The sequence below is a fragment of the Barbus barbus genome (assembly GCF_936440315.1).
Source record: "Barbus barbus genome assembly, chromosome: 42".
NCBI lineage: Eukaryota > Metazoa > Chordata > Actinopteri > Cypriniformes > Cyprinidae > Barbus > Barbus barbus.
In genome coordinates, this window is record NC_136720.1 from 8,054,509 (window position 1) to 8,078,730 (window position 24,222).

Consider the following 24,222-nt stretch of genomic DNA (forward strand, 5'->3'; position numbering starts at 1 on the left):
CTCTTTGAACTGTTACCGTCTGGTCGACGCTACAGAGCTCTGTGCACCAGAACGACCAGACACAGGAACAGTTTCTTCCCTCAGGCAATCCATCTCATGAACACTCAATAATAAACGTGGAACACACAACTATAATACACTCTCCATTCACCACACTCACTTATTTTATTTTAATTTTTATCATTTCTAATTTGCACATAATTGACCTGTACATACATAGTTGTCTGTATTATATATTGTGTTTTTGCTGCTTTGTACATTGCCTTTTGGTTATTTGTTGTTATTCTTTTATTATCTGTGTCCTGTCCTGTTGCTGTCTTTCTGTTGCACTGTGGAGCTTCTGTCACTATAACAAATTCCTTGTATGTGTAAACATACTTGGCCAATAAAGCTCATTCTGATTCTGATTCTGATTTATAGTTGTTTTTTGGTGTTTGGCTTAGTGTTATGTTAGAATCATTATTATACTTTCCTTAGGATGAGCAACATCCTCCTTTAGTTGTATGCATTTGTCATTTTTATTTAATTAATTTATTTAAAAAATGTGTACAGGTAGTATTTATACAGTTTTAGCTTTTAGTTTTGGATCTGTTTTAGTTGTTTTAATACTACAATTGATTGCTTCTGTTGTCCTCATTTGTAAGTCGCTTTGGATAAAAGTGTCTGCTAAAAGACTAAATAATAATAATAATAATAATAATAATATATATATATATATATATATATATATATATATATATATATGAATACAATACACACACATATAGTATATATATTTAGAAAATATTTACATGTATATACATTTATATATTTATATTCTTATATTTTATATACAAATATATGTAATATATAAATATAACGTATTTTTTTCTTAAATATATACATGCATATATTTGTATTTTTATATACATAATAAATATACACAGTACATATTATGTAAACAAAAACTTTTATTTTGGATGCGATTGATCGTTTGACAGCACAAATATATATACATACACGCACACACAGTATATATATAAAAGAGTCGATGTCAAAATGAAAAATTGTTTAGTTATTTTTCTTTTTAAATAAAAAAAAATACTTTTCAAGTAAAATATATAATATAAAACATATTACATTAATATAATTTATTCATGTATAATTAAATATATTATATTAATGTATTATAAAATATATTTTATTACTATCATTCATCATTATATGATTTTCTTGTAATTGTCAAATTTTATGATGTGCTTTGTCAATAATATTATTTAAGAAAATCTAAAATCTGAAACACACACATGGGCTAACAACTTTGCTATGTCGTTCCGTTTTTTTATTTTTATTTTTTTTTATTATTGTTTTTCCCAGTCACATTATTAATTGATGGCGATTTAATAAAAATTATTCCGTTTCTGAACTGAGATCTTAAAATTTTAAAAATAAAAAAATAAAAAATTGACGAATAGCTGATGTGGCTTGAGAGACGTCACAGCGCGCTCGCGCAGTTATCAATTTATGATATTTAACGTTACCTTATATAGTAACGGTTGCTGCTCTTAACGACCTAATATCATCATAACCTGATAAGTTACCATTTTTTACGCTGTTACTATTTAGTTATCTGTAACGAAAGAGAGTGAAAACCCCGCCTAAACTGAGGGCAACATGAACTGGGTCGGAGGATCTAGGTTTGTGCTAACCTGCTAATATTATTGAAACTGACTTTATATCATTACTTGGCTGTAAAATTAACATTTCAAGGAGGTCAAAGCAGACATGTCAAATTAATTAACGTTATATGTGTATAATGGCGCCTTGTCTTAACTAAACAGGAGCAGGTATATGAAAAGCAAAGAAGACACAACAAAACAGAGAGTAAGTATTTTCACTCCAAACCAACTGTTTGAGACTCTTTTCAGTAACTACACATTTGAACGATAACTTTACTGTAAATACAAATATTTACTAACGTTACTGTTAAATGAATTGATAGGGATTGGACTGAGGTCACAGGTGGTTAGGTTTAGTGTGTTATTTTATCTTAAACGGTGCTTTTGTAATTCTCTGTTCCAACTCAAGGCATTTTTTCAAAAGCAAAGAATGAAAAGAAAGTCAAATATTGTGGACTCACCCAAAGGATACGACCCTGACAATATGGATCTGCTGACATTATTCATAGTCAACCAGATTTCATCAAAGAAAGAGCAAACGGGTACAGTGATGGTGCACTTATAAATGAACACAACGCAAACATTCGTTTATGGCCTTTTAATAAAGCTCATTTGTAGAATCATGTTATCATTTGTCTTCTAGACAAGCCCAAAACAAACCTTTTGACCGGTGTGAAAAGAACCAAAAGAGCTTTGAAAGAACCCTCAGAGTTACCAATGAGCCCTTGTTCTCCTTCAAACCTGGACCTAGTTACCAGTCAGCCACAGTACTGGTATGTTTCAAGAAGCTCTGTTATTCCTTCTAGGCTATATTTCCAAATTATTTCATCTACATATATTGAGTGTTTGTTTCAATAGTGTTGATACACCTGGTTATAAAGTCAGAAAACATCGTCTCTCTGAAGAATTCAAGTTCACGCCGGTAAGAATGACTAAAATAGTAAAAATCACCAGTAACCACTGACATAAAAACTTAGCGTTAATAACATATGTATAATTTCAGGATTTAATAATGGTTTCTTCATCCTTAGCTGTCTCCTTTGCTTGAATCGAACCTGTCTGATGCCAGTGGCTTAGAAAATCAACCGCAACCACCCTCAACATCTTCTGGCTCTTCAGATCCAATCCAACCCAAACATGCACCACACAATTCTCTTCTTAACAATATGATGAATACTCCTCAGGTGTGATTATTAAAAATCCACAGTTTTTGCAACACAACTAAGTAACCCAAATTGTTACAGTTTATGTCTCTTTTCAGTTTGTGCCATTCTCTCAACCAACAAAGCTGGCTAATCCATGGCCAGATGAAGCTCTCATGCAAGACGTGTCACACAACAGCTCAACAGCTGGAAATCAGTTTGAGAGCACATTACCAAAGTGAGTACAATGATATTGCTATATCCTGACGAAGTATGCTAATGAGAGAGAGTAGACATGGGAAAGTGCTTGTAACATGGAATTATCACAATTTGTTGCAGCCCAGAGAGGGGAGAGCATTCAGAGGCCTCAGTTTTATATCCACTCAACTCTTTGAAGAGCACTGATGAACCGGAGGAGCCACTGTTCATAGATTTTAAGAACTTAGATTATAAAGGTAATAATATACTGTAGCTTCTAGCACATAAGATAGCACAATAAGATAATGCACTGTATAAAAATAGAAATGTAAAAAACCCATAGAGTCACAACTTTCCAGAAGCAATAGTATAGGCAATGATTGATTGACTTACTCATTTAATAATCTTTCCAAGGCTCCATTAGCACTCAGTCCAGAGTAAAATCAGTACTTTAATACATAGTATATTACAGATATTCTTTATAATTTTCATTTCTTTTAGTGCTCGACTCAATGAATTCTTGTGACAGATCACAAAACATGGACAGTAATGGCCACCTCTCAACACAGGTATACGCTTGTGCACTCAAGTTTAGAACACACACACACACACACACACACACACACACACACACACACACACACACACACACACACACACACACACACACACAGTTTTGTTGTTAAAATTGCTAACTTTTGTTTACAAATGCTACCCTCTTGTGGTTAAAAGCAACATAGACATAAGCTTCAGTAGATTTCTAATAAACTTCTGTTGAGATGCCAACTTGGCAGGTGTTTTGACCTTCTCATTTTTTCTTCTTCTTCAGGAATCTGTATGTACTGACAGCAACGCATGTAAGTGTTCTGGTTATTGTTATTTATGAAGTATCTTTTTAATGGCGCTTACTCAGTACAAGACGTTTTATTATGTTTCAGCAGGTGCTGATGGTAGCAGTGTCTTTGTGCATGTTGGTAAATCTCCAAGAGGAGTTCATCTCAGCTCAGATGACGTAAGACATAAAAACTGTCCTGTGATTTGAATAATCCTAATCACTGTAATAATTAAATTGGTTTCTGTAATCTCCCTAGTATATAGTGCGTGAAGAATGAACACATCTAACATAATGAAAGTGTTTGGCTTTGTTCCTAAAAGGATTTCAGTGGATACATACAGTATTTCACTTAAATCACTGCAAGACTATTACATTTAAAGTGTTGATAGCTTTCATTTTAAAATGTGATATATGATATTGATACATATACATGTTATGATACTACGGTGGCCGAGAGCTCAACGCGTTGCAAATAGAAAAAAACACCTGCAAATTAAGTAAAAAACTTTGTCAATTTGACAACACACACGCTGCAAATGCTCACAACACAACCAAACAAAGAAACGCACTGCAAATAGAATTTATTTGGTTGTATTGTGAGCATTTGCAGTGTGTTTCTTTATTTGTGAGTATATATATATATATATATATATACTGTATATATAAATCTGTAAATCTGTCTGTCTGTCTATCTATCTCTCTCTCTTTCTCTCTCTCTCTCTCTCTCTCTCTCTCTATATATATATATATATATATATATATATATATATATATATATATATATACACAGTATCTCACAGAAGTGAGTACACCCCTCGCATCTTTTCATGTGACAATACTGAAGAAATGACACTTTGCTACAATGTAAAATGAGTGTACAGTAGGGCTGCAACTAACGATTATTTTGATAATCGATTAGTTGGCCGATTATTTGTTTTATTTATTTATTTATTTCGATTAATCTGATAAAAACAAGTTTTTTTTTGGTTTTTTTTTGACAAAAAAACACTTCCACACTCTGCCCAATGTCCTTCAAACAAACGTGCCAACTGAATGCTATGAAAGCATACAGAGCTTAACAATTTATTAGGCCACCTGTCATAATAAAGAGAAAATACTAATATTTTTGGAATCTGTCAAAAAATTGTTTAAATATAAAAATGTTATTTATTGGGAAAATAACAAACAACTAAATAGTATTTATTCACATAACAAAAACGGCCTCCTATGTCTTTCATAACAGCTTGCATTCTTGCTGGTATTTTTTATGTACTTTTTGACTGTAATTTGGTATCTGAAAAAAAAAAACACACTAAAGCCTTTTTTTCTGATTTCTTAGATAACAGCAATAATTGTATTATAGCATTAGAAATAGCCTACTGTTTCTAAAGAGCTTATGCATATTGAAGGACTAACCAATACAGACAGCTAAAAAATGATTTTGGTAATCACCAATACGGTTAGTTTAGAGCAGCAGTAGCACAAATCATACATAATTTGTTTAAAACCTTACATCAATTTGTTAAGCACTGTATATAGACTAGTGAACATAGCCTAGTTTAAATCTCTACGTTAAAAATTTAAATATAATGAAGAATATAAAGACGAATAAAAACTCAAACTCAGTGTTAACCAACAGGTGAGAGGAATGTTCTGCAGGAACGCGTTCACTTTGATCACAGTCACGTCTTATCATTTCTTTATCCTTTAAAAGGTTCTTTTACAGTTCCTACTCATAAAATACGTGCACTACATGTTGACTTTTAAACCTTAATTTAATGTACAACAACAGATATTTCAGCACAATGAATGTTTTTGCGCTGAATATTAATTGTCTCCCTCTCTACTGTGTCAAAGTCTCTTTAAGGTATTCTATAGTCTTTGACTGTTCCGTCTGTCTGGCGCGAGTGCACGCGCCGACGCTCATTCAGTAAAAATTAAAACTTAACATAGACTGTCAGGACGGGCCTTTACGCAAAAATGAAAATGCTCGTGTGAATTTATGACATTTACAGATAAGGATATGACCGTCGTAAACTGAAAGTTTTTGCGCTGAGGACGCACACGCATCTGTCAAAGCGCCTGATAGGGCAAGCTACTATGTTATTGCAGTAAGTTAGCTTAAAGCTTAAAATAAAGAATTCTCATGTTTTGGGCAGCTTGGATCACGTACTTCTCCCGCAGCATCTCATTCGGTTTCCTCCACTATTTTTAGATGTATTTAGTCCACAGAAATGCGTAATTCAGTGCTGTAATTTGACGTGACTGGCTGAAGTTGTACATGCACTGTGGGCAGACCCGATTAATCGATAATGAGAATCATTGTCCATGATTTTCATTATCGATAATAATCGATTTTATCGATTAGTTGTTGCAGCCCTAGTGTACAGATTGTATAACAGTGTAAATTTGCTGTCCCTTAAAAATAACTCAACACACAGCCATTAATGTCTAAACCGCTGGCCACCAAAGTGAGTACACCCCTAAGTGAAAATGTCCAAATTGGGCCCAAAGTGTCAATATTTTGTGTGGCCACCAGTATTTTCCAGCCCTGCCTTAACCCTCTTGGGCATGGAATTCACCAGAGCTTCACAGGTTGCCACTGGAGTCCTCTTCTACTCCTCCATGACTACATCACAGAGCTGGTGGATGTTAGAGACCTTGCGCTCCTCCACCTTCCATTTGAGGATGCCCCACAGATGCTCAATAGGGTTTAGGTCTGGAGACATGCTTGGTCAGTCAATCACCTTTACCCTCAGCTTCTTTAGCAAGGCAGTGGTCGTCTTGGAGGTGTGTTTGGGGTCGTTATCATGTTGGAATACTGCCCTGCGGCCCAGTCTCTGCTTCAGTATGTCACAATACATGTTGGCATTCTTGATTCCCTCAATGAACTGTAGCTCCCCAGTGCCAGCAGCACTCATGCAGCCCCAGACCATGACACTCCCACCACCATGCTTGACTGTAGGCAAGACACACTTGTCTTTGTATTCCTCACCTGGTTGCCGCTACACATTCTTGACACCATCTGAACCAAATAAGTTTATCTTGGTCTCATCAGACCACAGGACATGGTTCCAGTAGTCTATGTCCTTAGTCTGCTTGTCTTCAGCAAACTGTTTACGGGCTTTCTTGTGCATCATCTTTAGAAGAAGCTTCCTTCTTTGATGACAGCCAGACCAATTTGATGCAGTGTGCGGCGTATGGTCTGAGCACTGACAGGATGACCCCCGCCCACCCCTTCAACCTCTGCAGCAATGCTGGCAGCACTCATATACGTCTATTTCCCAAACACAACCTCTGGATATGACGCTGAGCACGAGCTCTCAACTTCTTTGGTCGACCATGGCGAGGCCTGTTCGGAGTGGAACCTGTCCTGTCCCGCTGTATGGTCTTGGCCACCGTGCTGCAGCTCAGTTTCATGTTGCAATGTTGAACTTCCAGGGACCAGTATGAGATAGTGAGAGCGATAACACCAAATTTAACACACCTGCTCCCCATTCACATCTGAGACCTTGTAACACTAACGAGTCACATGACACCGGGGAGAGAAAATGGCTAATTGGGCCCAATTTGGACATTTTCACTTAGGGGTGTACTCACTTTTGTGGCCAGCGGTTTAGACATTAATGGCTGTGTGCTGAGTTATTTTGAGGGGACAGCAAATTTACACTGTTATACAAGCTGTACACTCATACTTAACATTGTAGCAAAGTGTAATTTCTTCAGTGTTGTCACATGAAAAGATATAATAAAATATTTACAAAAATGTGAGGGGTGTACTCACTTCTGTGAGATACTATATATATATATATATATATATATATATCTCAAAACATTATATCGTGAAAAAGTTCATGCTTTCTTGTAACTTATTTCAAAAAGTGAAACTTCCATATATTTTAGATTCATTACATGTAAAGTAAGACATTTCAAAAGTTTTTTATTTTATTTTGATGATTAGAGCTTACAGCTCATGAAAGTCAAAAATCAGTATCTCAAAATATTAGAATATTTACATTTGAGTTTCAATTAATGACCATCCCTACAGTATAAATACCGGGTATCTCTTGTTCTTTGAAACCACAATATTGGGGAAGACTGCTGACTTGGCAATGGTCCAGAAGACGAACATTGACGAAAGAACATTGACGTAAAACGATATAATAAAATATTTACAAAAATGTGAGGGGTGTGCTCACTTCTGTGAGATACTGTATAATATATATATTAACTTTTGATTGTGGAAATGTTCTGAAATCATGAATTAATTTCTTAATGACTATGAAATTCTCTCTTGTGGGACAGAAAGAAAAAAATTACCAGAGCTTACAGTTTGCCTGCCCAAAGAAACAGCTGTGGCATTCTGAAGAGAGTGTCAAGGCAAAGAACTGTTACTTATCAGTGGACAGTTTAACAGAAATGCCTTCACAAGCTCCATCCTGCCAACAGGAGGCAGAATCTAACTGTGATGGTCAAAGTGAGGTAAAATCCAGAGTTTGAAACTATAACAGGGGTTACCAAACACGTTCCTGGAGCCTCCCCAACACTGCACATTTTGCATGTCTCCTTTATCAATCACACCTGATTCAACTCATTAGCTCATTAGTAGAAACTCCAAGGCTGTATCTGAAATCGCCCCCTATACCCTCAAATAGTGCAAATCTCGCCAGAAGATGGCGCCCATAGCTGAATCATCCATCCATTCATTTTAGAAGCGCTCGTCCACAGCGTAATACAACACAGGTACAAAATTAATTGTAAATTGACTATTAGGGTTTATACATAATTTCCGTGACAGAGTTCAAGATAAATCCTTTAATCTTACTACTGGAGCTGCCCGTATCAAATGATTATTAAACGGCAAGCAAACTATGCAAAAGCGGCAGTCCTTCCGGTGCACTCAGTGTCCGAATTCACTCACTCGTTTTCATTCACTCCTTCAAGTGAACTGTATGAGTGGACTAATGTAGGGAAAAGTGAATGAGGGTATAGGGGGCGATTTCGGATACAGCCCAAGACCTGAAATGTGTGTGTCAGACAAAGAAGACATGCAAAATGTGCAGTGTTAGGGAGGCTCTAGGAACGTGTTTGGGAACCCCTGGTCTAAAACAAGTGAACTGTGGATAAAACATGAGGAATATTGTTTTCTCCTCTGCAGACAGAAGCACAAAGGCATGATGGAACTCTCCCAATAACCTTGGAAACAGGGACACAAACAGGAGCTTTATCTTACCGAGATGTCTCAGTTCAGTGCTCACTTATTCATCACAGCAACTCTGTCCCTTTCCACTCTGATAATCAGAAAACCAGTGCCTTCACCACAAGGTGGCAGTATTCTAATTTTAATCAGTTGCTTAATCCAACTACACATACTTCTCCAAAAAATGGGCACAAAAAAACAGGAAACATGCCCTCAGGGGCATCAGCAACAAACCAGCAGGCACAGAGACATCCAAAATCACAAATGGGCTTCTCCTTCCGCAAACTTCATAGTCAGAAGAGCATGAAAAGAGATCTGATGTCTGCTTTGAAACGCCCTTTCTGCAAAGCCCCAGGTATAAATAACTAACCCATTGTGAAACCTTACAGAACACATGTTCCAAATGTTTCTGATCAACATGGATGTTCTTAAAGGAATAGTTTACCCAAAAATGAACTGTCATTTTTTTTCATTCCTTCATGTCTTCCCAAAGTTGTATTTGCTGTTCTTTTCAATACAAATAGGACAACAAAGCTTGACAAAATTAGTGCATACAACTGAAGTACAATATTCGAGTAGAAGCATATTTAAGCATGGCATGTTTGACAATATGAGTAAAATAGTTTGGTGTCACTGACGTCAAACTATGGTGCAGTGCATTTTGATGTGGCAAGGATTTCAGCAAGTAGATTGGGTTCAGTAACATTTGACTATTTTGGGAAAAAAATTATCTTTTGTTTTATTTTTTTTTATCAAAGATGCAGTAAACTGATTCTTTTGAACTTTCTACTCATCAAAGAATCCTGATTTTTTTTTTATGTTTTCAAAAAGTATTAAGCAGCACTACTTAACGTTAATAATAATAATAATACATGCTTCTTGAGAATCAAATCAGCATATTAGAATGATTTCTGAAGTATCATGTGACACTGGAGTAATGGCTTTGCACTTACAGAAAGAAAATACATTGTAAAGTATATTAAAATAAAAAAAAACACATGTAAAATTGCAATATTTCACTGTATTACTATTACATTATTTTTTATATAATGAATGCAGCCTTCTTGAGCATTAATTTTTTCTTTCAAAAACATGAAAAAATCTTAATTTTCTTAGAATGTTTGCCTCATTTATGGGTGAGCTATTCCCATTTCATATCATGATACTGGTTTAAAATCTGAAATAGTATGTTTATGTCCTTTGTTTACTCCAGAACAGAAAAAAGAGGAAAGCAGGAAGAAAATAGACAAGTGTGAATACCCTCGGTTGGGAAATGTGGCACGAAACCCTGTCAAGGACGTCAGGCGTGCAGGAGAATTTGTGAAAGAGTTGAAGAGATGAAGAACTTCACAGCAGAGAAAGGTGTGAACGGGGTTTCTACAGAAATGAAAAAAAAAAAAAAAAACTTTAAGATGTTGCTGACGTTGAAGCATAGAAAGGATTAGACAGTAAGCAGAATTACATTTTGAAAAAATTGATTGTTACCTTAATTCAGATTTGCTGAAAAACTACACTCTGTTATATATCTTTATTATTATCTCCAAGTACATATTCAAGTTTTCAAAGTTCATATATTTAGTTTCATAGAATATAAATCTAGCAAAACATTTACAGCAACAGTAATCAAATACTGTACAACACAACATTTGTCCTCACTAGTTTCCATCACAGTATAGAAGCTGCTTTTGATTCACATACAAAAACAAAAAATACATCCATACACTTAAAACAGATGTGTTCATTGGTAATAACACAAATGGCAGTCCATGTCGGAGAACCTCCCAAGTACAATCTAAAATTCAAATACATCTGGTACACATGAAACTGCTCAATAAACCTCTAAATTACATCATACGTGTAGACTGAAACTCATTGACTTTTCTAACGTCTCTATTCAGACTAGTTGAAGCAATATGTTTTATGTTAGAGATTCAATTTGTGTCTTAAAGGAATAGTTCATCCAAAAATTTGAGATTTTTGTTGTCCTTTTTGGAGATTGGCTTCCCCTGGTTACATGCTTTTATTATATGTTAAAGGGCAGCTTGAATATTCTTCAAAACCTCTCCATTTATCTTCCACAGAGTAAAAAAGTCATACAGGTTTGCAATGACCAAGGTCCATTTGTGGGTGAACTATTCCTTTAAAATCTAAACTAATGCCAAACACTGTGCCAATTTGATTTGTGCTTCTCTCAACCAAATTAAGTTTTATCCAATGGAATATATCAAATTACACATAATCATGTCTCTAAACAAAACACACAATACACAAGGCCTGATGTGCACAATTATTTATCACTGAACAGAGTGAAAACTTTAAACAGGAACTTGAGTCGACATTATTGGTTGCTTTCACAAGAGCCATCAACTTGGTTTCGATAAAGCTACAACCACAACAGAGATTTTCAGGTCGGTTTGGCACACCTTGATGAGTATTTGTCTATTTGTATACTTACAAAGCAGCACAACAGAATATTGGATATTACAATGTACTTGTCAAAACGGTTACCCTACACTATTCCGTGGACAAGACCAATGCGATGACTTTTGTACACTAGGCTATAAGGAAGACAAATTAAAATACAATTTAAAAAGTAAACATTTCAATTACATTTAAAAGCAAATAATTCAAATTTTGGTAACACTTTAGTATAGCGAGCAATTCTCACTATTAACTAGTTGCTTATTATCATGCCTATTATTAACATCGTTTGTTTTTTAGTACTTTATAAATCACATATTCTACATCCCTAATCCTACCCTATACCTAAACTTAACAACTACCTTAATAACTATTAATAAGCAGCACATTAGGAGTTTATTGAGGCAAAAGGTGTAGTTAATGGTTTGTTAATAGTGAAATTTGGACCTTAAAATAAAGTGTGACCAAAATGTTAAAAGAAATGACACAATAATGATGTAAACTGTCAAAACTTAAGTCAAAATTGTGAAATATTGTATAAGGCCACACTACACTATCACAGGGAACTCCAGAAAGCTACATAAAACATTTTGTGTCAATAATCTTTAATCCAACAAACATGAAGGTTCAAATTACAAAATAAACTACTTGGAAAACTAGACAGTGATCGCATATTACAAACAAACAATGTGATTTGCTACACATTTTCAAAGCCTTGAAGATTTTAATGAGTAGGCCAGAGGGACATGAAAATGACGTTTGATTTTTGTTAATATTTAGGGAGTTACTTCAAATCACATAAACCAGTTGGTTTGGATTATGTGCAGACTACTAATACAAAATTTAGAGACACTTAAATGCCAAAAGCGTGCAAAGCTGTAATATCGGCAATGGGTTGCTATTTGAAATATGTAGAAAAATTGATTTGTTAAATAATTTTGATCTCTGCATAATCCCATTAATAATATGTTATATTTTAATGTCTTCACTGTGAAAAATACTATTAAATGATGAATAGGTGCGTCCAAACTTTTGACTGGTAGTGTAGTTTCTATTTTTCTTTGTGTATAAGTGTTATTTTCAAATATAAAATTTGCATTGAGTTCGCACTTAGACATGACATTAAGAAAAACATACTATCCTTCTGCATATATATATATATTATTGAATTTACAGCTAACATCTCATTTTACATAAATAAGCAGAGGATATTCATCTGACAGTGGAGAAATGAGCCAGTAGATCTGCATGTACGGTGACGCAAAAATATACTGACGATATTATAAAAGCTGACTTGGCACTGCGTGTTTGTTTGTGTGTGCTCTACAACCCTGTTCTTGCCGTCGCGTTGAAGAGGCTCAACCTGAACGATACAGTGGGCGGACCTGACGTCAGGGGTGAATGAGGCTCAATCGATACCTTCTCATTCCTGTTTACCAAGCTAGAGATTTCACATGAGTTATTCAACATCTGATGCGTCGTTGTCCGATAGGTGGTAGTTTGACCCTTTAACCCGAATGTACTCCACCTGTCGATCCTCATCAGAATCCGAGATCCCACATGAGCAGAGCCGGTTTTCAAACAAGGACTCAATCTCTTCTAGCCGCCTTCCCTTAGTCTCGGGCAGGCAGCCATAAATGAAAAAGAAACCAGTTAGAGCCAAACTGGAATACAGGAAAAATACACCTGGGAAATGACAAAGAGATATTGATTGATAAATGGGTATAATTTTATAGAATAACAAAACTATAAAAGACTCAAATATATGATTTTTTTATTTTTTTCTGCTCGCCTAGTCCGAATTGTAGTAGCTCTGCCAACATTATCAATGGCCTCAACATAAAACTAACATTTTCCAATGGCGTGAATGGCCTAGAGATGATTGAAAAAAAAAAGTTGTAAAAGTTGGTTTAAGTGCAAAGCAAGTTATTCGTTTTCATTAATGTGCAGTGATGAGCTGTGAACAGCAAATTCAGGAAAGTGTATTTAGAATATTAATTTGCACAAGGAGTTAACTTCCAGAGGAAAGTAATACTGAGTCATAGACATAATTAGTTCTACAATGCCTTTATGCGCAGTATACTTTTGATGTTGAGAGATCAAGTACCGTATTGATGCTGACAAAAAGGTCATGTTCATGACTGCTGTCGCTCCACTAATTAGAGCATTACCATAGTAAGTCAGGTACTGGGCCATGTGGAGGAACGTTAGAGACACCAGCACATTGAAGGTCCAGTTCACTCCGGCCGAAAAAGCATTGCCTGTGCTTCTGGCCCAAAGAGGGTAAATTTCAGAATTAACTGTCCATGGCATCGGTCCCATTCCTGTCAAGAGGTGGAAGTGTTTTCAATTACCTCAATGCAATGTCACCATGAATATATTACAGGTATAATTCCCTCAGAACAACCTCTGGTTATGTCTTAAAAATAGTTATGATCATCTTACCTGGGGCAAAAAATGCGAGATAGAGCACTAGTCCCAGGAGCACAACCCATGAATAAGATGTTGGGCAAAAATTATAAGCCCATATACCACTATCTGGCATATGTGTGGAGTTGGAGCACCTGTTAGAGTTGAAACAAAAACACAATGAATTTTATAAGGTAAATTAATAAATGGGAAAAAATAAATCAAATTAAAAAACACCACAGGATCAATCATGTCTACTTTCATACAATAATGCCACAATTAAACTAAAATGTTAAAAATATAAAATACAAGTAGGGAAACACCACTTTTTGAAGGACAACAAATTGTATTTGAGATTTTACATCTGGCTTGTATTGGATAACTTTGTAATGTACTGTAGAATTAATAAACACACATAATATGACCAAATATCCACAGAACAGCTCAAGTGCTTGCGCATACAGTGTCTCTGTTTCAGTGGTGACTCACTTGCCCCACGCTGCTCTCTCAGTGGAGGCCGGATTGACGGCCACACAGGAGGAGGCAAACACAGCAGTGCTGTTTTCCTGATAACAGTAACCACAGCTAGGGTCCAACATACAGGGCTCGCATGACCTGAATCACAAAATAATGTAAGAGCAAGACAAATTACTTAAATTAAAACCCAACCAACTAATCTTGAATTCTTCTTATCTTAAGTCAACATAAATCAAAAATGGACTATGTACTGTCTTAATACATATTTCTAGAATTCCTTATACTGTATGCATGACTCATCAGTGCACATTGTTCTGAAAAAAACAAAAAGTTAATTTTGTCCACCTGTCATTCCTAATTCAATCAACTGATGGATAACATTGCAGTAAGTCCCACTGTGCATTTTTTCTTATTAAAAATCATGTTTCACTCAGAAATCCATTAAGCAACTTACGAAAATAAAATCTAATGAAATATATGCTATTTGATCTAGTGAAATCTACAGATATTTATTATACTTTTTGAAATGCTTTTCTTGTGTTTATCATGGATGCATTTGATACATTTAAAATGCTGTGAAATACACTGCTCAAAAACACTTAAATCACACATTGGATCTTGATAAACAAAACATTCAAGTTAAAATTTTTTATTTATATATATTATGTAAATCTTTGATAATGGTCTGTGGAAGCCAAAATCATCAACTCATTAAGGGATGGATTTAAAAAATAAAATAAATTACAGGCTGATCCATGCATATATTTCATCAAAGCAACTCATAATGTAAGTCAAAAGTGTGTATGGCCCCCACGTGCGTTTAAGTATTCTCGACAATGTCTATGCATGCTCCTGATGAGATGGCGGATGGTGTCCTGGGGGATCTCTTGCCAGTCCTGAATCAGGGAAAAATTGAGCTCCTAGACAGTCTGTGGTGTGACTTTGTGGGTTCAGATGCTCCGATAAAATTTCAGAGGTTCTCAATTGGATTTGGATCTGGATAATGTGAGGGCCAGTCAGTGGCATCAGTGCCTTCGTCATACAGAAACTACATGCACATGAGGCCAGGCATTATAATGCACCAGGAGGAACCCAGGGCCCACTGCATTAGCACAAGGCCTGACAGTAACTCTGAGGATTTTATCCTGGTACCTAATAGCAATAAGGGTACCATTGGCTAGGACATGAAGATCTGTGCAACCCTCCAAAGATATTCCTCCCCAGACCACCACTGGCCCACTGCCAAAACGGTCATGCTGGGTGATGTTGCAGGCAGACTCTTTCATGTCTGTCACATGTGCTCAGTGTTAACCTGCTCTCATTCGTAAGAGAATGGGGAGGACCTGCCAATTCCAGTATCAAGCTACATGGTATCGGGACTGTGAGCACATGTCCCACTTGAAGGACGCCAGGCCCTCATGCCACCCTCATGGAGTCGGTTTGGTCTGCACACCAGTAGTCTACTGGAAGCCATTTTGGAGGGCTCTGGCAGTGCTCCTCCTGTTCCTCCTTGCACAATAGAGCAGATACTTGTCCTACTACTGGGTTGTTGCCCTTCTATTGCCCTGTCCAGCTCTGCTTATGTAACGGCCTGTCTCTAGGTATCTCCTCCGTGCTCTTGAAACTGTGCAGGAAGTCACACCAAACTTTCTCTGTGAACCTGATTGGTTGCAGGCACTGCCTCATGGCACAAGCAGTGACACGAACCCTAACAAAACCCAAAATGAGGGACAAATCAGTCAGGAAAAAAGAGGGCCACCACCTGCAAACCATTACCTTTTGGGGGGTTGTCTTGTTGTTGCTGATTTACAATCACTTATGCTTCCTAACTGATCAGGGCCCGTATTCACAAAACAATTTTTGTGACTCTTATCACTAAGAGTTCTCCTAAATAGCAGTAAAAGTTTTTAGCTAAGAGTTTTCTCTTAAAATCTATTCACAAAGCTGCTGAGACAAACTTTATTTATTAAGGAATAGAGAGAAGTCTTAAGCTAAGAGTAAGGGCGGGGTTGACCCCATTGCTATAGATCATGTCAGCATGCTAATTAACTATGCACACAGTGATTGGCTGATAGGAGAGGGGAGGTGTCTGTGTCAGAGATTTATTCATAGAAATATTGTAGAGCACGATATTATGTTGCCATATCCAAATAAAGGTTTACAAAATAATGTTAATTGCCACATTCAAATAAAGATTTTAACATGCAGGCTAAGTGTCACTAATTAAACAAATATATGTTCAGCTAATTGTTAGTCTCTTACATGTATGCTTCTTGTAGCAGATATGTTTATAAACAGCTTTTTTTTTAATTAACAGAGTAGAATAACCATGGCTGATAGTAAGACATGCAAACGTAAAAGAAAACCAAACTGGACGCAAGAACATCTGTTACTTCTTGACAAAATGGTTAATGAAAAGGATATAATCAAAGGAAAATTTGGAGTTGGGATAACCTCCAAACCTTAAAGGTGATACCATTTTAAAGGCTCATTATTAGTGATCGACCGATATTGATTTTTTATAACCGATACCGATACCAATTATTTGCATGTCTATGTGCCCGATAACCGATATGCAGAACCGATATTTATTTACTGTTATAAAGTAAATAAATGACTGCGTGAAGTAAGTCCATACTTCACTTTGGTTTTTCCTCCTTTCAGTCGTCTTAACACAACATGTTTTGAGAATTAGCAGTCTTTCATGCAGGGCTCTAGACTCATTCTTCCCACTGATCTCACTTTTGCGCACGAGCACATAATTTGGTTGCAATTTGTTTTTTGTTTTTGCTACAACATTTGATTAATCAATGCATGCTGATGAACTTTTATCATAGTTTATAGTTATATGGTAACTAAAGTTTTCAACATTCAACTCGTTCTTTTTCATCTGTATTATTTGTGATTTAAATTTTGTGAACAGGAATTCCTTTTTTCGTGCGCTTTTTACTTTCAAATTTGCGATCTTGGTGTCACATTTTACAAGAAAAGATCATTGTCTGTTTTGCTTATATCTATACACCTTTAACTTTTTAAGACTAAAACAAAAGATGGATTCATTGTTATTCTTAATTAAAAAGCGCAACAACAATAAAACAGTACGTTGACAATGACAAACTCTTACATAACATTTATCAACAAAAACGAATAAGACGAGGCATGGCATAGGACACACCACATGCTGTACTATACACCTAGTATATTACAGAATGTTTAGCAAACTCTGAGGAAGCAAATAAATATTAATATATATATTTTTTTAATTAAGGAAAGCCTCCATAGCATAACCTGAGGTAAACAGCAAAGATAACAAGCTTCTCAAAACGAAAACAAAAAGAAAAGTAAAACTAAACTGGCTGTAGCTGACAGGAGTTTTTTCTACAAGAATACCACCACGTTCACCTTCTCTGGTTTAAGAAGCGGTCTTTTACTTTAGTTTGAAAACAAATCCATCCGTTGCGCTCCATCCGCGACGCGAACCTTCGCGCTCGTGCTGACGCGCCGAGTATAAACCAGGCTCTACCCACTAAGCGCTCGGCTGAAAGCACCTCTCTTCACGTGATCAGTGAAATCTGACTCCTGCTATAATGTGCTGCGGCTGGCAGCGCGCGCTGTATGAAGCAGACGCTTTGGAGCAGCGCAGACCTGGCACTCCTACAAATGCGACCACGTCAAATTTTAACTCGCAAACAATTACCATTTTGGTCGCAGTCTAGAGCCCTGTCATGTTAAATTTAATCTTCGTATTACAACAATAAAAAACATTTTATTTATAAAAAGCTTTAGCAGCAACACTAATATTAGCAGTAAGCAAAATTAACATAGAAAGTCTAATGTTTTCAAATGGAGAAAATAAAGGAAAGGAGTCATATCAACTTCATTTTTAACTACAGTTTTAGTAGGTTTATAAGCTGTTTAATAGGATAAAGAGTGAAGAATAATTCACTGGATAATGTTAATACACAGAATAATATTCTCTGGAATATTGGAATATAACAAGCATTGTATTTTATTGCATTTCTCAACTGGCATGCTCTAAATTATGCTGCTGACAGCGCGGTTTATATGCCTTTACACAGAACTATAGGCTACTCAAACTGCGATCGATCGCGGAGATAATAAATAATTAATTTCCATAGAGTTGTATTAATTTAGATGTTTATAAACGAAATAATGGTTATATAGTAAGTGTTAATACAATTTAGGGTGCTTCAAAAAAGTGAATCTTGTTAAAAGTTACATGCGGTGGCCGTGCTGAGCATTTCTTGAGCATCAACCCGCTGAGTGAACTGCAATATGAAAGCGGCTTCACGAGACTAATGATGAGCATATAGACAACAGAGAGAGAATTACATTCAATGCTTTTCTTTCCAACATGCAATCATTCATGGCTGTATTATTTAATTCATGCAAAGTTACGTCTTTATTGGGAGAGCGGGAAAATTACCCCTATAAATAGTGTTGCGCGCCTTATCAAATTCACATCACGATGGATGATCAAGTTGTTGCGTTTGGTGTGGCATTGCTCTACCTGCGGAGAAGATGTCGGAGATCGGTGTGGGTGCATGACATTCTCCAAGCCCGTCAACAGCTTGGGGAATATCACCAGCTGGTGCAGGAGCTGCGGCTGGATGACGGCAGGTTCCAGCGATACTTCAGGCTGGATAGGGACCAGTTTGACAATCTGCTGTCAAAAGTGGGGCCGCGAATTGCGAGGCAGGACACCAACTATCGGCGCGCTATTAATGCGGCTGAACGCCTTGCAATTTGTCTTCGGTGAGTTCATGATTTTTTTTATTTGTTTGAATTGGAGTTGAAATTTCGTTTTGTAATTTCATTAGGTTGGAAATAATGTAATGTAATCAGGAAAATTAAATTAATGGATTATAAGTGAACTGTGATATAATATTAGATTATTAATAAATGTACTTCTGTTCACCATATATTTTTGTTTGCACATCAGATTCTTGGCCACTGGCGACTCCTACCGCACCATAGCTTTCAGCTATCGTGTGGGAGTGAGCACCGTGGCAGGGATTGTTGGAGAGGTGGCCAGGGCAATATGGGACGCCTTGGTGCAGGAGGTCATGCCAGTCCCCACCACTGAAGACTGGCAAAACATCGCCACTGACTTTCTCCATCGGTGGAACTTCCCTAACTGCCTTGGGTCCATCGATGGCAAACATGTTGTGATCAGGGCCCCTGACAACTCGGGTTCCCTGTTCTTCAACTACAAGGGGACTTACTCGGTTGTGCTCCTGGCAGTGGTAGATGCCCAGTACTGCTTCCGGGTAGTGGATGTGGGCAGCTATGGGAGGACGAGCGATGGTGGTGCGCTGGCTAACTCCACCTTCGGCCAGGCACTCCGAGATGAGACCCTTGGCCTGCCACAGGATGCTCTGCTGCCAGGTGCAGAGCATTTGGGACCACAGCCACACGTGTTTGTGGCTGATGAGGCCTTTCCACTCCGCCGAGACCTCATGCGGCCTTTCCCTGGACACAATCTCTCCGGCAGGCAAAGGGTTTTCAATTACAGGCTGTCACGGGCAAGGCTGATTGTTGAGAATACCTTTGGTATTCTCACATCTCAGTGGCGTATGTACAGAGGAGTCATTGAGATCAGCCCCGCCAACGTGGATGCCTGTGTGAAGGCTACCTGTGTCCTGCACAACTTCCTGAGGAGGTCCACAAACATGACCAGGATGCCCATACCATCATCTGGAGACGGAGAAGCTGATGGCCTACAGGAGGTCACCCGAGTGGGCAGCAACAACGCCACACGGGAGGCTATCCGTGTCCGGGAGAAATTTATGACCTATTTCTCCACAGAGGGAGCTGTCCCCTGGCAACCTGTGGCATAAGCCATGGTTTTTAATGGCTCTTTTAAGAGCCACAAATTAATAAAAAAAGTACACTAAAGATGTATGTAAAAAAATCATTTCATACAAAGATGGGTTCAAGTTCAACAAGTGGTAATTAAATATATATTTTTTAATACAAATAGGTCTTATGTTAGATAGTAGATAGTATGTTAAAAGCACATTTTAGAAGAATTTGTAGTATATCAAGTACAAAATTTGTGTGCAAAAAAAAGAGCACTTTAAGTACATTATGGAAGGGTAAAAAAAATAATAATAATTTACACCTCAGTCTCCTACACCTTTTCAATATATGGTAAAATATGAGCGATTTGTAATTTTATAAAACACATATAACCAGAAATGTTGACAATATTTTATTTCCGGTACATTATATATATATACAAAAAAAAACATTAACTTCATTTTTTTTTTTTTAAGTGAACACTTGGAACAAATATTTTCATTCGGAACAGTTTAGAACACATTTGTAACAAATACTTTCATACAGAACGGTTTTGAACACATTTGCAACAAATACTTTCATACTAACGGCTTCTTGTGTGTGAGGGAGAAAGTACAAGGCACAGCTGACAAGATTGCGAGGGAAATAAGCTTACTGACACCCCTCACAGACTTGTCAGCTGCCCCCCGTTACTCTCTCCCCAGTGTTCAGTGTGTCCAGCCTCCAGACATTTTGCTTCATAGACTAGTTTGTGCATTTGAAACTTTAAATCCTGCCTGGTCCTCAATGACAGCGTCCTGAAGTCCTCCAGGAGGCTTTTAAAAAATAAGCTGTCACTGTCCTCCTGAGGAGTGCTAGCTCTCCTACTCACAGCCTCCAAAGCTGTTAGCATCCTCTCTTCAAACTGTGTACTGGTGTGTGCTCTCTTTCTCCTGTGCGAGTGCCCTGTCTGTCCCTGAACGCTGGACATGCTCGGGCTTGATGGTCCTGCCTGAACCTGAACCTGAACGCTGGACTGGCCCTGGCTTTCACTCAGCTGGTTCGCCTCACACTGCTGACTGTCTGTGTGTGTTGTCTGTGCTGCCTGACTGTGCCCGGCCATGGCATCTTCGCTTTCCTCTGGGGTCAGGGCTTCCCCAAGCCCCCCTACCATATTGCTGGCAGTCATTCTGTCTTCTAGGAAGGGGTTGAGGAAGCCCATGACCCCACTGTAGCTTCATGGCCGGACACTGCTCGCCCCTGCTCCACTCCTCTGCCTCTCTACCTCCTTCTTCCTCTCTTTTCTGTAGGTATCTCTAAGAGACTTCCACCTTCTTTTGCACTCATCCACTAGTGAAAATACAATAGAAAACACAACACTTCATTACCCACATTTCAGAATAGCTTGTTTGCATGCTATATCTGAAATGGCATAGCTGTATGTGCCACTGACTGTATATATTTAATGACATTTATCATTATTTTCTCCAACTAAGTAATTTGTTGATACCACCACAGGGGAGATCGGGTGTAGTACACTTTTGTTTTTCCTTGTAGAAAAAAAAAAAAGGCAGAAATGACCGCTTTAATTTTAAAATATGTGACATACAACTCGCCCTTCTCTCTACAACACCTATTTTTTGTTTAATCCAATATGTGTCAATATGTCAGAAATATTTTAGAAATATTCAGTTTTGCATGCTCTGGCGCTAAAGTTAGCATGCAATTCCCGCTTATTTTCAGAAAATATATAACGATAATGCACATCAGCAACTCACCAGGAACACCAACAATGTCTGACACCTTAGTCCACGCATCATTTTTTTTATTTATGTCCCTGTACACAAACAGGGACACGTCAAATATGATCGGGAAAGCAGCCACAGCAATAATTAATCTTTCGTCCATTTTGCTTGGGAACTAATGCGGTCGGAACCAAAGTTTACAGGACTGCGTTCTCTGGAACCCTCTCAAGCTGAGGACTTCTACATTCCGATTGGTTGCCGCCCAACCGCGTCATAGCTCATTACCATAAAGTTGACCTGATTTCAACTCTCCTCGACGCTCTCACCGCCCAAGACTCGCCGCGCCGCTCTCGCCGGAGCTCGCCGCCGGCTCTCATTGAAAATGAATGACTTCCGGCCACTTTGACGCTCTCGCCGCTGGCGGTGTGAACGCCCAGTTAGGAGTCCTCTTCACTACTCCTAACGTTTCACAGATAGTTTTACCTAGTTTTAGCGCTAAAACACTTTGTGAAATACTCTTAGAGTAAAGATTTAGGAGTCCTAAATTTAGGACTGACACGCCCACTATTTTTAAGATTTTCTCCTAAATCGGCGAGTTAGGAGCTACTTTTAGCCTTAAAATGTTTTGTGAATACAGGCCCAGATTGATATCCCTGAACCTTAAAGGGTTAGTTCACCCAAATATGAAAATTAGCCTGTTTTACTCACCCTCGAGGTATCCTAGGTGTATATGACTTTCTTCTTTCAGATGAATCCAATCGGAGTTATATTAAAAATTGTCCTGTCTATTCCAAGCGTTATCATTGCAGTCGCCGGGTGTTTCTGTTGAACGGTCCACAAGATCAAATAAAGCGTGTGCATAATAAAACGTGCCTCACATGGCTCCGGGTGGTGAATGAAGGCCTCCTGTAGTGAATCCATGCATTTTTGTAAGAAAAATATCCATATTTCAAATGTAATAAACACTTTTCTCTCACTTATGGTATCTGTGGTACGCAGACGCCGTCCCGGCGGATGACGTAGGACGTCGGCGTTGCGTGAAAAGTGACGAACGCAGAGAGAGAACAAAACAAAATGCCGGTCACGAATTGGAAGTACAAATCGAGGATTTGTAAAGAAAACTGACGGAGGATTTTGATAAGCCAAGAGGAGACTGGTTTTCCTTTGCTAAAGTAAGGAAACTTTTCTCCTTTGCACCTGTAAACAAACTCACAAGACTAGCATATCTCAGAGGCACGCGCTGCGCATACGTCCTACCTCATTCGCCGGAACGGCTTCTGCTTACGACAGATAGCGGAAGTGAGAAAAAAGGTGTTTATTATGTTTGAAATATGGATAATGTTCCTACAAGACCGCATGGATTTGCTACAGGAGGCCTTGATAACGCTTGGAATAGCCAGGACATGTTTATATAACTCCAATTGGATTCGTCTAAAAGAAGAAAGTCATATACACCTAGCATGCCTCGAGGGTGAGTAAAACATGGGCTAATTTTCATTTTTGGGTGAACTAACCCTTTAACTGACTTGGTGTTATGCTGTGATAAGTAAGTGTTCCCTGAATTATTCTGAACAGTGCATTACAATTTTAAATAGCTATGTTCTATTTATTCCAGTGATGGCAAAATCTTCATTGCCACATGATACAGGCTTTCCTGTAGCTCAAATAGTAGAGTATGGCGCCAGCAACGCCACGGTCATGGGTTCGATTCCCAGGGAAAGCAAGAGCTGATAAAATTTAAAAAAAACTGTAACTTGAATGCAATGTAAGTCGCTTTGGATAAAAGCGTCTGCTAAATGCATAAATGTAAATGATCCTTCAGCAATCATTCTAATATTTTATGATTATACACAACTTCCGTTTTATGTTAGCTTTAAACTGCGTGAATGAATTGCTCAGAAATATGCATGATTATGAAATCACAACCATGATTCCATTAACATATACATCAACATGTATTCACTATTCATCTTTAGAAGTCTTGGTCAATGGGTCTTGCATGACAGTTACAGTGAGTCCATTAAACACTGTATTCCTTTATGTAAGGATGTCTAAAGGGCTATTGAGACAAGTCTATGCACAAATTGGTTTGCTGCTGTGATGACAGTGCAGTCATTACGCATCCATTAGAAGGAAAACAAACATGCTTTGTTTTGGTGGTGTGTATGGTGAACTGGATGGCGGTGTACGAGTAAATTAGGATGGAAAGAGAGGCCACGCTTTGTCAGACTGGGAGGGGGGTGTCATTGTTATGAGGTTACACACTTCAGACACTCTTATTACTGTGACATTAAAGAACAGCGAGCAGCTTGGACCCCCTAACACACACAGTTAT

The 24,222-nt window shown here is 37.6% G+C and overlaps 2 protein-coding genes across 4 annotated transcripts in view; one reads left to right on the forward strand and one right to left on the reverse strand.

Annotated features, from left to right (window-relative positions):
- The first annotated feature begins 1,280 nt into the window (after positions 1–1,280).
- redic1 (regulator of DNA class I crossover intermediates 1) lies at positions 1,281–10,879 on the forward strand. Of its 3 annotated transcripts, none has more exons than XM_079403588.1 (14): positions 1,281–1,676; positions 1,821–1,863; positions 2,068–2,200; positions 2,302–2,431; positions 2,517–2,580; positions 2,690–2,842; positions 2,920–3,038; positions 3,140–3,255; positions 3,500–3,567; positions 3,828–3,855; positions 3,937–4,010; positions 8,139–8,315; positions 8,992–9,388; positions 10,247–10,879. In XM_079403588.1, exons 1-14 carry the CDS (start codon positions 1,654–1,656, stop codon positions 10,372–10,374), a joined length of 1,653 nt encoding a protein of 550 aa, XP_079259714.1. In that variant the 5' UTR covers positions 1,281–1,653; the 3' UTR covers positions 10,375–10,879. The 3 variants fall into 3 exon arrangements, with proteins under 3 accessions (XP_079259714.1, XP_079259715.1, XP_079259716.1); XM_079403589.1 differs by having other exon boundaries at positions 1,449–1,676; positions 3,940–4,010; XM_079403590.1 differs by having other exon boundaries at positions 1,477–1,676; positions 2,277–2,431; positions 3,940–4,010.
- Positions 10,547–24,222, reverse strand: part of LOC306861366 (proton myo-inositol cotransporter-like) — a 72,006-nt gene continuing 58,330 nt past the window's right edge. Inside the window, exons 7-10 of the mRNA XM_079403587.1 lie at positions 14,353–14,478; positions 13,900–14,018; positions 13,626–13,778; positions 10,547–13,140 (exon numbers count right to left, since the gene is read on the reverse strand). Coding sequence (XP_079259713.1) covers positions 12,914–13,140; positions 13,626–13,778; positions 13,900–14,018; positions 14,353–14,478 — 625 coding nt within the window. The 3' untranslated portion in view covers positions 10,547–12,913. The remainder of the gene's footprint in view (positions 13,141–13,625; positions 13,779–13,899; positions 14,019–14,352; positions 14,479–24,222) is intronic.